The sequence below is a fragment of the Mobula hypostoma genome, chromosome 2 (genome assembly GCF_963921235.1).
Source record: "Mobula hypostoma chromosome 2, sMobHyp1.1, whole genome shotgun sequence".
Lineage (NCBI taxonomy): Eukaryota > Metazoa > Chordata > Chondrichthyes > Myliobatiformes > Myliobatidae > Mobula > Mobula hypostoma.
In genome coordinates, this window is record NC_086098.1 from 96,992,736 (window position 1) to 97,007,464 (window position 14,729).

The 14,729-nt window shown below is 45.2% G+C and overlaps 1 protein-coding gene across 1 annotated transcript in view; it reads right to left on the bottom strand.

Moving 5' to 3' along the window:
- Positions 1–14,220, bottom strand: part of b3gat2 (beta-1,3-glucuronyltransferase 2 (glucuronosyltransferase S)) — a 62,246-nt gene extending 48,026 nt beyond the window's left edge. The window contains exons 1-2 of the mRNA XM_063040290.1: positions 14,037–14,220; positions 13,108–13,807 (exon numbers count right to left, since the gene is read on the bottom strand). Coding sequence (XP_062896360.1) covers positions 13,108–13,611 — 504 coding nt within the window. The 5' untranslated portion in view covers positions 13,612–13,807; positions 14,037–14,220. The remainder of the gene's footprint in view (positions 1–13,107; positions 13,808–14,036) is intronic.
- Between the last annotated feature and the right edge of the window lie 509 nt (positions 14,221–14,729).

A 14,729-nucleotide genomic window follows, 5' to 3' on the forward strand; every position in this document is an offset into this window, starting at 1 on the left:
TGTTACACAGCAAATGTGGGGAGCCCAGGCTTTGTTTTGGTCATCAACTTTACACCCAAAGTAGAGCTCATAGGCTTTGTTCATAAGAGGAGTTATGCTCCGTCTTTGAGATTTAAATGTATGCTCACCAAAAATACAACAGAAAGTATCGCTGTTGCAATATTGGCGAGACATTTTGCTATCACAAATACTCCTGAAAATACAATTACTTTATTACTATTATTTACTTTATTAGAATTACTTAATTACTACGTACTTAATAAATACATAGACTATGCTATGAACATAGAGCACGCGCATCAACATGATCACAAACTGATAGACATGTAAACACAATGCATAGAGCAGTGTGTGTGTGTGATGCTTTTATAGCCTTTCTAAAATGTGTGCTGCCTTGCAGCATCCACCCTACCTAAGCATGCCTGGACAAGATAGAAAACTTCTTATCTCATGTTGTGGGCAACATTTTAATTGACCTGAATTATGAATTGAAATAACAAATATGGTAATTTTTAAAAAATGGTGCATGATAAAGAAAATTCATGGTGATTTTCATGATCAGCAGCCCAAAATCCATAAGATAGACCCAAAGATATTCAGGAAGCAAAGTCTTTGTTGTCCAGTGTTAGCACTCATCGGTGAAGAGATCTCATTTCTGACTGGTCAACTTATTGTTATGAGAATGTGACCTCCGGTTGAAATTAATCCAGCCAATGGAAACACGAACTTCACATCTATCATGTGAGTTGAGCTCCAAAAATGCGGTGTCCATCATTAAGGACCCCCACCACCCAGGATATGACCTCTTCTCATTGTTACCATCAGGAAGGAGGTACTGAAGCCTGAAGGCATATACTTAATGATTCAGGAACGGCTTCTTTCAGAATCAGAATCAGAATCCTCTATTATCGCCAAGTATGTGCACACATAGAGGGAATTTGATGTTGGTTTCCCTGAGCTCTCGCTGTACAGAGTCAAAAAGCAAACAAAAACAATAGTGCAAATAATCGTGAACTATATACAATGAGGTGTACCTGTGTATGTACAGGTGGACTTGGTTTATAATAGACTAAAATTCAAGTGTTCATAAGACTGATGGCATACGGAAAGAAACTGTTCTTGTACCTATTTGTCCTGGCATACAGTGATCTAAAGCGCTTACCAGAAGGAAGGAGTTGGAACAGGTGATGTCCAGGGTGTGATGGGTCTACAATGATGCTGCTTGCTCGCTTCCTGACTCTAGATGCATATAAGTCCAGGATCGAGGGCAGCTTCACACCAATAATCCTTTCCGCAGCCCTGACGGTCCTTTGGAGTCTGTTCTTGTCTTGTTTGGTAGCTGATCCAAACCAGACTGTGATGGAGGAACAGAGAACGGACTGGATCATTCCTGAATAGAATTGAATCAGCAGCTCCTGAGGCAGGTTGTACTTCCTGAGTTGACGTAGGAAATACAACCTCTGCTGAGCCTTTTCAATAAGAGTGTCCGCGTTGGGTGTCCACTTCAGGTCCTGGGAGATTGTGACACCCAGAAACCTGGAAGTCTCCACAGTAGACACAATACTGTTGAGTACAGTGAGTGCGGGGAGTATTGGGGGGCTCCTCCTGAAGTCCACTGCCATCTCCACAGTCTTGAGCGTATTTAGCTCCAGGTTGTTCTGACGACACCAGAGGGCCAGCCGTTCAACCACCCGTCTGTATGAAGACTCACCACCGTCCCGGATAAGGCCAATGACAGTTGTGTCATCTGCAAACTTCAGGAGTTTAACAGATGTATCTTGTGAGGTGCAGTCATTAGTGTAAAGGGAGAAGAGCAGTGGGGAGAGCGCACATCCCTGGGGGGCACCGGTACTGATTGTCCGGGTGCTAGAAATGATGCTCCCCAGCCTCATTTGGTGCACCCTGTCAGTCAGGAAGCTTGTGATCCACTGACAGATGGCGGTGGAGACAGTGAGCTGGGTGAGTTTGGAGTGGAGGATTTCTGGGACAATGGTGTTGAACGCTGAGCTGAAGTCAACAAACAGGACCCTCGCAGAAGTTCCTGGGTTGTCGAGGTGTTATAGTATGTAATGCAGTCCCATGTTGACTGCATCATCCATTGACCTATTTTCCCGATAAGCAAACTGCAGGGGGTCCAGCAGGGGGCCTGTGATGTCCTTCAGGTGAGCCAACACTAGTCTCTCAAAGGACTTCATGACCACAGCTGTCAAGGCAACAGGCCTGTAGTCACACATCAAAGTTGCTGGTGAACGCAGCAGGCCAGGCAGCATCTATAGGAAGAGGTGCAGTCGACGTTTCAGGCCGAGACCACTCTTCCTTCAATTAGTCCTGACGAAGGGTCTCGGCCTGAAACGTCGACTGCACCTCTTCCTATAGATGCTGCCTGGCCTGCTGCGTTCACCAGCAACTTTGATGTGTGTTGCTTGAATTTCCAGCATCTGCAGAATTCCTGTTGTTTAGGCCTGTAGTCATATAGTCCCTAGATAGTGGGTTTCTTAGGGACTGGAATGATAATGGAGTGCTTGAAGCAATGAGGGACTTCACACAGCTCCAGTGATCTATTGAAGATCCGTGTGTAGATGGGGGCCAGCTGATCAGCACAGGTCTTCAGGCAGAAGGGCGACACGCTGTCTGGGCTTGGCGCTTTCCTGGTCTTCTGCCTCCGGAACAGCTGACTCACCTCCCTCTCCCTCTCTCTCTGCCATCCAATTTCTGAATGGATATTGAACCCATGAACGCTACCTCCCTATGTTTTTATTTCTGTTTTTGCACTACTTAATTAACTATTTGATATACATATGTATACTTACTGTAATTCAGAGTTTTTTCTACATTATTGTATATTTCATTGTACTGCTGCCGCAAAGTTAGCAAATTTCACGACATATACCGGTGATAGTAAACCTGATTCTGAAGTCCTGTAAGCACTTTGTACATTTCAATGAAATCACCTCTCAGTTTTTTAAGACAGGCTGCTAATAATAACTGAACACTTGTAAAGTAAGTCAATCAACAAGGGGCAGTATAACCTTGTTAGGGGTGATACATCACTAAGTGAACTGCAGATCAATCTATGCTCTGCAAGTTCTTTACCACAGCTTTAGCAAACATGTTAGTCTCCAGCCATGCACGAAACCTATCCAATATCTAGTGGCTGCTAAAATGTGACTTCTGCAAATTAAGTAGACAATTCTGTACAATGCTCTGTACAATATTATTCTGCAGATAATTGGAGAAAAGTGAAATTAAATGATTATACAGACAAGCTGAGGTAAGTATAGTGGAAAGCCTATATGGACCAATAATGCCAGTTTAATTAGGCCAGAAGACTGTTTGCAATGCTACTTCATCAATTTAATTATGTTTTACACTTGCCTGACCACTCTAAAATGCAGTACTTAGATAATCTCCAAAACATCAAGATTACTTAAATCATCAGCATGCTCAGAAGCTTTATTATTCTTACAAAAATTTCCAATAATTAGTTTGCCTCCAAAATATTAACCAGAGAATCATCAGTCACATGTTAGCAATCACGCGTTTCCACCGTAAAACAACTACATTTGCATCATTTACATTGAAGTCAAAGGCAATTTATAAAGATCTGAAGCTGAAAGATACCGATGGATAGTCTGCATTTAACAATGGCTGCGTGGAGAGACTGACATCAATGAACCGCTAATAACCATCAGCAGTTACCGTGTAACTATTGATGAATTTACAGCCAACTAATAAAGTTCCCCTTCGCAAAACAATCTGCACAACAAAATATAGTCCATTTGTCATACGACACAAACTGAACAGAGCAGCGCAACAGATCATTAGGAAGAAATTTCAGGACAATTGTCTGGATGGAAAATAGGGGAGAACATGTGGATTTATAGTTTTAACTAAACATGCACTGTACTGCAGAGACACCAGACAAGTTGGTGAGAGAGCCGGGGAAGGAAAGAAAGTATTGGGGATGGTGGGGGAGGAGGGGAGAGGATCAGGTACAATTGAAAGAAGGTGCAACAAAATGAAAATAAAAGAGGGATAGGCCATTTACCCTTCAAGACTCTTCCCGCTATTTAATAACATCAGAGCAGATCTGTACTGGGATCCGTTTAACTTTTGTGCCATTTCTTCATAATCCTGTATTCCTTAATCTATAAAATATTTATCCACTTCCACTTTAAATACTTCTAATAATCCAGCTTCCAGAGATTGGGGCAGAGAATTCCAGAGATTTACTACCCTCAATTGTGCCTCAGTTTTAAATGATTGCCCTCATCTTTTGTTCAAGACCCTTACTAGTGAAAACATCTCAACATCTATCAGGACCCCTTAAGACCTTATAGGTTTCAACAAGGTCATGTCTTATTCTTCTAAACACAAAGTCGAATTCAATTTATTATCAAAATAAGTATTTATCACCAAATGCTACCTAGACATAAGAGCCGTCACAAAGAAGGCACAACAATTCTTTGAAGTTTTCATAGATTTGGCATGCCATCTAAAACTTTGACAAACTTCTATAGATGAGTTATGGAGAAAGATTGAGAAGTTTAGGATTTTTTTTCATTAGAGTGAGCTTATAAAGGGGTGTAAAATTATGAAGGGCATAAACAGAATGAAATATGCACAGTCTTTTTCCCAGTGTTAGGGAATCATAGGTTAAGTATGAGGGGAATGATTTAAAGGGAACCTGAGGTGCAACTTTTTCACGCAGATGGTGGTCAGTATATGCGATGAACTACCAGAGGAAGTATTTGAAGCAGGTTTATTACCAACATTTAAAATTGTACTTGGTCAGCTACATGGATGAATAGGAAAGGTATTAGATGGATATTAGCCAAATATGGGCTAATGGTACAAGCTCAGGAAGACATTTTGGTTGCAATGCACAAGTTAGGTTTAAGGGCTTGTGTCCATGCTGTATAGCTCTTTAACTCACGTCTTCTTTGGTCCTTTTGCCCTTAGCTATATCATTCAGTCAGCTTACCAGTATATCTTTGTGATGTTACAGGAAATAGGAGCATTTGAGTGCTCACAAGGAGAACATGCAAAATCCCCACAGAGTGTAAATCTCTGTCCTCCACTGGTTTTTTTTCTATATTCTTCTTATGATACGGTGGCTAGCACTGCACACTGCACAATTTACCTGCATGCATGTTGAAGGGACTGTGTGCTTGGGCTCTTGTGCCAGTGTGCATATGTGCATAGGTTTTGTGTATGGGAATGTGTGGGAAGTGTGGGGTTTCGTGCATTGGGATCTGTACAAAGGCTTGTAAGCACATGCAGGGACATTAAGGAATACGGGAACCATGTGGCTAGTGGTGTAGGCTAGTATACACAAAGGCTCTTGAATATACGTCCACTCTTCCCAGCATACACACTGGCTAGAAACATAGAAAACCTACAGCACAATACAGGCCCTTCGGCCCACAAAGTTGTGCCGAACATGTCCCTGCCTTAGAAATTACTAGGCTTATCCATAGCCCTCTATTTTTCTAAGCTCTGTGTACCTATACAAAAGTCTCTTGAAAGACCCTATCGTATCCACCTCCACCACCATTGCTGGCAGCCCATTCCATGTACTCACCACTCTCTGAGTGAAAAACTTACCCTTGATGTCTCCTCTGTATCTACTTCTCAGCACCTTAAACCTGTGTCCTCTTGTGGCAACCATTTCAACCCTCGGAAAAAGCCTCTGATTATCCACACGATCAATGCCTCTCATCATCTTATACAACCCTATCAGGTCACCTCTCACCCTCCGACACTCCAAGGAGAAAAGGCCGAGTTCACTCAACCTATTCTCATAAGGCATGCTCTCCAATCCAGGCAACATCCTTGTAAATCTCCTCTGCACCCTTTCTATGGCTTCTACATCCATTTCTTGCATTTACTGAACCTGTCAGTGTTCACATCATCTCTGGCACAGGCAGAGTCTGCTTGTGTGTATACCACCTTTGACATAAACCATACAGTATATACAGTATGTCTCACATATACACTGTCCAAAGTATACACATTGTCTCTCTCATATACACTGACCAAAGTATGCACACTGTGTCTCACCTCACATATACACTGTCTGTCATATGCAGCATCCAAAGGAAACACACCGTCTCTCATATATACTGTCTGAAGTATACAGTGTTTCTCATATACACTGTCCAAAGTATACACACTGAAAGCAGAGATTACAAATGACAAAATAGTAAGAACAATAAGATCCCTGAAAAATGGCAAGAGTCCAGGTTTGGGTGGAATAGGTAATGAGTTTTATAAGAAGTTTAGTGACTTATTGGCACCTTATATGGTAAGGATGTATAGAAAGTTGTTTGAAACTGGCAGGTTACCCCAAACCCTGAACGAGGCCATTATCACGCTTATTCCGAAGAAGGACAAAGACCCAGAGGAGGTAGGATCTTATAGGCTGATTTCACTGCTAAATTCGGATCAGAAAATTTTGGCTAAAATGCTGGCAAGGAGACTCAGTCAGCAGACAAATAAATTGGTACACTCAGATCAAACAGGGTTTATCCCTAAGAGAAATTCTTTCCATAAAATTGGGCGCCATCTTAATATAATGCATTCCCCAAAACATCCTAAGGAAGACCTGATAATAAGACCTTATAATAACCTTACATTTAGATGCTGAGAAAGCACTCAATCAAGTGGAATGGCAATACCTCTACGAGGTTTTGAAAAATTTTGGAATGGGAGACAAATTTATAACTTGGATTAAGCTACTGTACAGTGACCCTAGTGCTAAAATACTAACTAATCAGACCCTCTCAGAACCATTCAGTTTGCACAGGCGCACAAGACAAGGCTGTGCATTAAGTCCCTTATTGTTTGCATTGGCCCTGGAACCACTGGTGGAGACTATATGTTCTCACTCCAAAATTTATGGGTACAATACAGAATATACTATCAACAAAATTTCCCTTTATGCAGACGATGTTTTGTTGTTTGTAACGAAACCATATATTACTATTCCAGTTTTGCTGGAAATAGTCAATTTATTTGGCACTTTCTCGGGGTATAAGATTAATTGGGGGAAAAGTGAATTATTCCCGGTCCGAGTAGAAGAACAGGAGGGGCTTAAACAATTTCCATTTGAAATAACCCTTGAGAAGTTTACTTACCTTGGAACTGCAATAACCAAAAAGTATAGTTCTCTATTTGAAGCAAATTTTATCCCTTTAATTGAAAAGATTAAAAAGAAAATAGAAATTTGGAAGGCACTTCCAGTTTCTTTAGTGGGTAGAGTAAATGCAATCAAGATGATCTTTCTTCCCCAATTGCTCTATCTATTTCAGAACCTGCCCCTCTATCTTACCAAAACCACTTTTAAAGAATTAGATTCGATAACTCTACCTTTTATATGGAATTATAAAGCCCATCGAATTAGGAAAGAATATCTCTGCTAGAATAAGACTAGTGGGGGGCTGGCACTACCCAACCTTATTTTTTATTACTGGGCTGCTAACGTAAGCCATATAGCATACTGAATAGATGATACAGTTGTACTTCCCGGATGGCTGGAGATATAGCATGAGGATTGCCTACCATATTCCATAGGGGCAATCATTATGTCCCCAATTCGGTTAAATAAAGCCTGTTACAGAGGCAATCCATTATCCATAGCACCATACAGATGTGGAGACAAATGGGGAAGCATTTAAAACTCAGGACATTATCTTTTCATGTACCTATATCAGCGAACCCCTCTTTTATCCCCTTATGTATAGATGGGGCCTTTGATGCATGGCGAGAATTAAGCAGCGTTGGAGACTTATACATACAAGGGATTTTTGCGTCATTTTGGCAGCTCCAGGACAAATTCAGATTGCAAAAGAGTCATTTTTTCAGGTATCTCCAGCTAAGACACTATGTAAGATCGCATCTTTCTGGTTTTGGGACGGCAGAACCTGATAATTTAGATAATCATTTAAGATCATGTTTAGGGACAGAACACATCATCGCCTATCTGTATGATGCCTTACAAAACAAGTGTCATACAACAATGGATAATATTAAAAAAGTGGGAAAAGGAGTTGCGTACAGAGATAAAGGAGGTTATATGAAATGAGGTTTTGGAGTATGTTAACTCCTGTTCCATCAATGCCAGGCACTGTTTATTACAACGTAAAATCCTACATTGACTACATTACTCAAAAGTAAGGATTCATAAAATATTCCCAGAGGTGTCCCCAGTGTGTGAGAAAGCAAGTCCTTGGAGGCAAATTTGTGACAGTTATGCTTCATGTCCCAGGATACAAGAGTATTGGAAGCAAATATTTGAGATCCTATCGAAGGTACTAAAGGTTCAGATAATACCAGACCCCATTTTAATAATTTTTGGAACTTCTGTGAGGTCAAATAAGTTCCAGGCTACCCAGCAACAACTCCTGACCTGTGGCATACTTAACGGTAAGAAACTCATGCTGGTGTTCTGGAAAAAGGAGGAAACTCCATCACTCAGACAATGGCTGGCTGCATTAATGGATACTCTACATCTAGAGAGGATAAGATATGTTATCAAGGACAGACTCAATGAATTTGAAAAAATCTAGCAAGCATCACTGTTGTATTTAGAAGAGACCGACAGCTGAACTAAGTGTGGGGGGCGGTAGGACCTAAACAGCACATACGGGAGGGGTGAGGGGAGGGGAGGGCTAGGAAGGGGAAAGGAGACGGGGTGGTAGGGTTTCCTTTGCTTTTTGCTTGTTTACTATACATACATTCATTTGATTTTCATTATGTTGTTATAAGAAAGAAAAGAAAAAAGAAAAACATTTGAAACGAAGTATACACACTGTCTCTCACATACACACTGTCCCTCTCATACACAGTCCAAAATACACACTGTTTCTCATATACAGTCCAAAGTACACACTGTCTCTCATATACAGTCCAAAGTATGCACTGTCTCTCTCATATACAGTCCAAAGTACACACTGTCTCTCATATACACTGTCCAAAGTACACACTGTCTCTCATATACAGTCCAAAGTACACACTGTCTCTCTCATATCAGTCCAAAGTACACACTGTCTCTCTCATATACAGTCCAAAGTACGCACTGTCTCTCTCATATACAGTCCAAAGTACACACTGTCTCTCATATACAGTCCAAAGTACACACTGTCTCTCATATACAGTCCAAAGTACGCACTGTCTCTCTCATATACAGTCCAAAGTACACACTGTCTCTCATATACACTGTCCAAAGTACACACTGTCTCTCATATACAGTCCAAAGTACACACTCTCTCATATACTGTCCAAAGTACACACTGTCTCTCTCATATACAGTCCAAAGTACACACTGTCTCTCATATACACTGTCCAAAGTACACACTGTCTCTCATATACACTGTCCAAAGTACACACTGTCTCTCTCATATCAGTCCAAAGTACACACTGTTTCTCATATACACTGTCCAAAGTATACACGGTGTCTCTCATGTACATACACCTTGTCTGAATATAAATCATCTCACTGTGGTACACTACACACTAGTACACACACTGTCCCTTAGATATACTCTGCTCTTGTATTTCCACATGCCAAAAACAAACTGTGCCTGGATACTCATTGCATCCAGTTACGGCCTCTCAAATTTACAGAACATGCCAGAATATACACTGTCTCTTAGATACACACACCATCCTTAATGTACACAGTCCCACAGTACCAACATTGTCTCTCGATCACACATGTCCTCCCTCAGTAGCCCCATTCATGGAAATATATTGACACACTCTATTTAGAATGACTCTCCAAAATAAACTGCTTCGCTTATGTACAAAACCCATCAGATATTGTCTTCAGTATACAACATCTCCCAGACATACCATCTCCAACATAAACCCCTTCTCAGATATACTATCTCCAGTATACACCCCCTCTCAGATATACCGTCTCCAGTATACACCCCCTCTCAGATATACCGTCTCCAGTATACACCACCTCTCAGATATACCGTCTCCAGTATACACCCCTTCTCAGATATACCGTCTCCAGTATACACCCCCTCTCAGATATACCGTCTCCAGTATACACCCCCTCTCAGATATACCATCTCCAGTATACACCCCCTCTCAGATATACCGTCTCCAGTTTACACCCCCTCTCAGATATACCATCTCCAGTATACACCCCCTCTCAGATATACCGTCTCCAGTATACACCCCTTCTCAGATATACCGTCTCCAGTATACACCCCCTCTCAGATATACCACCTCCAGTATACACCCCCTCTCAGATATACCGTCTCCAGTATACACCCCCTCTCAGATATACCGTCTCCAGTATACACCCCTTCTCAGATATACCGTCTCCAGTATACACCCCCTCTCAGATATACCGTCTCCAGTATACACCACCTCTCAGATATACCGTCTCCAGTATACACCCCTTCTCAGATATACCGTCTCCAGTATACACCCCCTTTCAGATATACCGTCGCCAGTATACACCACTTCTCAGATATACCGTCTCCAGTATACACCCCCTCTCAGATATACCATCTCCAGTATACACCCCCTCTCAGATATACCGTCTCCAGTATACACCACCTCTCAGATATACCGTCTCCAGTATACACCCCTTCTCAGATATACCGTCTCCAGTATACACCCCCTCTCAGATATACCGTCTCCAGTATACACCACCTCTCAGATATACCACCTCCAGTATACACCCCCTCTCAGATATACCATCTCCAGTATACACCCCCTCTCAGATATACCGTCTCCAGTATACACCCCCTCTCAGATATACCATCTCCAGTATACACCCCCTCTCAGATATACCGTCTCCAGTTTACACCCCCTCTCAGATATACCATCTCCAGTATACACCCCCTCTCAGATATACCGTCTCCAGTATACACCCCTTCTCAGATATACCGTCTCCAGTATACACCCCCTCTCAGATATACCACCTCCAGTATACACCCCCTCTCAGATATACCGTCTCCAGTATACACCCCCTCTCAGATATACCGTCTCCAGTATACACCCCGTCTCAGATATACCGTCTCCAGTATACACCCCCTCTCAGATATACCGTCTCCAGTATACACCCCCTCTCAGATATACCGTCTCCAGTATACACCCCTTCTCAGATATACCGTCTCCAGTATACACCCCCTTTCAGATATACCGTCGCCAGTATACACCACTTCTCAGATATACCGTCTCCAGTATACACCCCCTCTCAGATATACCATCTCCAGTATACACCCCCTCTCAGATATACCGTCTCCAGAATACACCACCTCTCAGATATTCCATCTCCAGTATACACCACCTCTCAGATATACCATCTCCAGTACACACCACCTCTCAGAAAAACCATCTCCAGTATACACCACCTCTCAGATATACCATCTCCAATATACACCCCATCTCAGATATACCATCTCCAGTACAGGCAGTCCCCGGGTTACGAACGACCGACTGACAGACAACTCGTACTTACGAACGCAAGCACTACTTTGTGACACTCATGAAAACATTGCGTGGCTTCAGTGGTTCGCCAGCTCGAGGAAGGAGAACACCGTCCGCCATTTTAAGTCGGATTACGTTGCTGTTAACACTGTGTTGAGTATGTAACTTTGTATTTGGCTTAAATTTTTCTCTTATTTACCCTTGTAACCATGCCTCCAAAGCGTAAATCCGATGCAAGTGCTGGTGATGCATCAAAGAAAAGGAAAACGATCACAATTGAAAATAAAGTGGAAATAATAAAGCGATTGGAAAGAGGTGAAACGTCATTGGTCATTGGAAAAGCGTTAGGTTACAGTCGGTCAATGATGGGAACAATTTTAAAGGATAAAGTGATGATAGTATTTGAGGAAGAAGACTTGGAACTAAAAACTCCAGAACCGAAAACTCCAGTACACTCAGCAACTCTGGGATATGTACCAACCCCTAGTAAATATAGTTCTTTACCTTAATATAGTTGGGGGGGGGTGGATGGGAGACGGAGAAGAGAGTGTGGGAGAGTGGAGCGAGAGTGGGTGAGAGTCAGTGGACACGGTGAGTGAGAGTCAGTGGACACGGGGAGAGAGTTAATGGACACGGTGAGGGGGGAGAGAGTCAGCGGACACAGTGAGGGGGGAGAGAGTCAGCAGACACGGTGAGAGTGGGAGAGAGTCAGTGGACAAGGAGAGGCAGTGTAGACTTAGTAGACATGTGAGGAAGAAGGAGTCATTTGACACGGAGAGTGGGGGAGAGAGTCAGTCAACACAGGGAGAGAGTCAGTCGATATGGGGAGAGGGGGAGAGAGTCAGTGGACATGGGGAGGGGGGAGAGAGTCAGTGGACACGGGGAGGGGGGGAGACAGTCAGTGGACACGGGGAGAGGGGGAGGGAGTCAGTGGACATGGGGGGGGGGAAGAGTCAGTGGACACCAGGAGAGGGGGAGAGAGTCAGTGGACACAGGGAGACGGGGAGAGAGTCAGTGGACACGGGGAGAGGAGTGAGTCAGTGGAGAGAGGGAGAGTCAGTGGACACGGGGACAGGGGAGAGTCAGTTGACACGGGGAGAGGGGAGAGTCAGTTGACATGGGGAGAGGGGAGAGTCAGTTGACACGGGGAGGGGGGAGGGAGTCAGTCGACACGGGGAGGGGGGAGGGAGTCAATGGACAGGGGGAGGAGGGAGAGTCAGTGGACATGGGGAGGAGGGAGAGTCAGTGGACACGGGGAGAGGGGGAGGGAGTCAGTGGACACCGGGAGAGGGGGAGCGAGTCAGTAGACACGGGGAGAGAGTCAGTGGACACGGGGAGATGGGGAGAGAGTCAGTGGACACGGGGAGAGGGGGAGAGAGTCAGTGGTCACGGGGAGATGGGGAGAGAGTCAGTGGTCACGGGGAGAGGAGTGAGTCAGTGGAGAGGGAGAGAGAGTCAGTGGACACAGGGAGAGGAGGAGAGAGTCAATCGACATGGGGAGATAAGAGGAGAGTCAGTGGACAAAGAGTGATGGGGAAGTCAGTGGTCTCGGGGAGAGGGAGGAGGTAGGAGTTGATGGAGAGTGGGCACCAAGTCGAGGAGGGGTGAGGGAGACAGGAGAGGTGTCACAGTCTGGAGGCGCCGAGTACTTACCTCCTGGAAGAGTTCGAGGCTGTAGGTGTTGTCATCGTCAGCGAAGAAGACCACACCGGAGTTTTGCGGGGACAGATTCTTGCGGAGCCAGCGCAGCCCCTCATTCCGCTGCTCGGTGGCCCGCGGCATGCCGGCCCGCTTGTACCTGCGCGGGGTGGGGACATGCAGCTGGGTGTAAGAGTGCACCCCGGAGTTGGCGAGCAGGTCGGCGACCAGGCGGCTGCGGAAGGGTGCGTCCTCCACCAGCACCCAGTTGAAGTGCTCCAGCTGGCGGAAGGTGTTGGCCAGCCGCGTCAGCTCGGCTTTCTGCACCGGCCGGCTATAGGTGGGAGTGATGGCATAGATGGTGGGCAGCGAGGCGTTGCTGACTGCAGGTTGCCCGTTCTCTCGGCGGCGCCCCGAACCTCGCAGCGACCGTCTTCCAGAATCAATGTCCGCCACCAGCAGCAGCATCATCACCCAGGGCAGGACCAGGCACAGGCGTCCGAGCAAAGGCGACTTCATGGCGTGGCAGGCGGCTGAGCGATGGCCAGCAGCTAGCACACCTCATCCCTTTCCCCCGACCGGCTCCCGCCGCGATCCTCAGCCTCCCGCCGCCGCGGGCAGGGCGGAGACCGGTGGGTGTGTGGGTGGACGGGCGAGCGGACCGACGGCGACGCTGATAGAAGCTGCTTGTGTTGTGTCGGGCGGGAGTTAGGAGCTGCGAAGAAAGGGGAGCGAGTGATGGAGAGAGGATGGAGGAAAGGAAGATGGGGAGGGGGTGAAGGAAGACGAGGAGGGGAGCGCTAGCGGAGCTAAAGAGAAAGCGAGGGAGGAGGCAGCGAAAGGAAGGAGAGTGCGGGAGGGGAAGGGGGATCGGAGGAGAGGGGCGGGGGAGGGGGAGCAGTCATCCTGTCATTCACCTCTCCTTCAATAGTTCCCATTCTTACCTCTTTTCCTTATCAGAGCCCAGCAGCGGTAGCGCTTTGTGTTCCTGCTTTATCTCCCTGGAGCAGTTGCCTCCAATCTTGACACTCCTCTCTTCCCACCTCGTTCCACCTCCTCTCTTTGTTTGCCGCCATCTGCCACTCACCTGCCATTGCCTTCCAACTCCATTCCCGCTCTCCTCCCCTACCTGTCACTACCTGCAGTCATCTTATGTCACTCCTCAGCCCTTCCGTTGCCCCAGAAACCTTCCTCGCCTCACACAAAATGCTGGACGTACTCAGCAAGTCAAGCAGCATCGAAGTTTGTTTTCCTGCCTCCACCACCACCAACACTGGCAGCTGATTCCACATACTAACTACTCTTGGTGTGAAAAATGTAAGCGTTATTTCCCCGTTAAATCCCCTTCCTTTCACATTCAACCTGTGTCTTCTAGTTTTAGATACCCCTACCCTGGGCACCGGCTCTGGCTATCTGCCCTATCAAACCCTCCCATAATGTTCTATCATATCAGTTCTCAGTCCTCCATTGCCCCAGGGGAAACAAACTCAGTGTATGCGAAACACAAGAAATTCTTCAGGTGCTGCATAGAAGGTACAGGGGCCTCAGGACTCACACCATTAGCCCCAGGAACTGTTATTACTCCTCAACCATCATCCTGGGCCAAGGGGATAACTTCACACAACTTCACCTGCCCC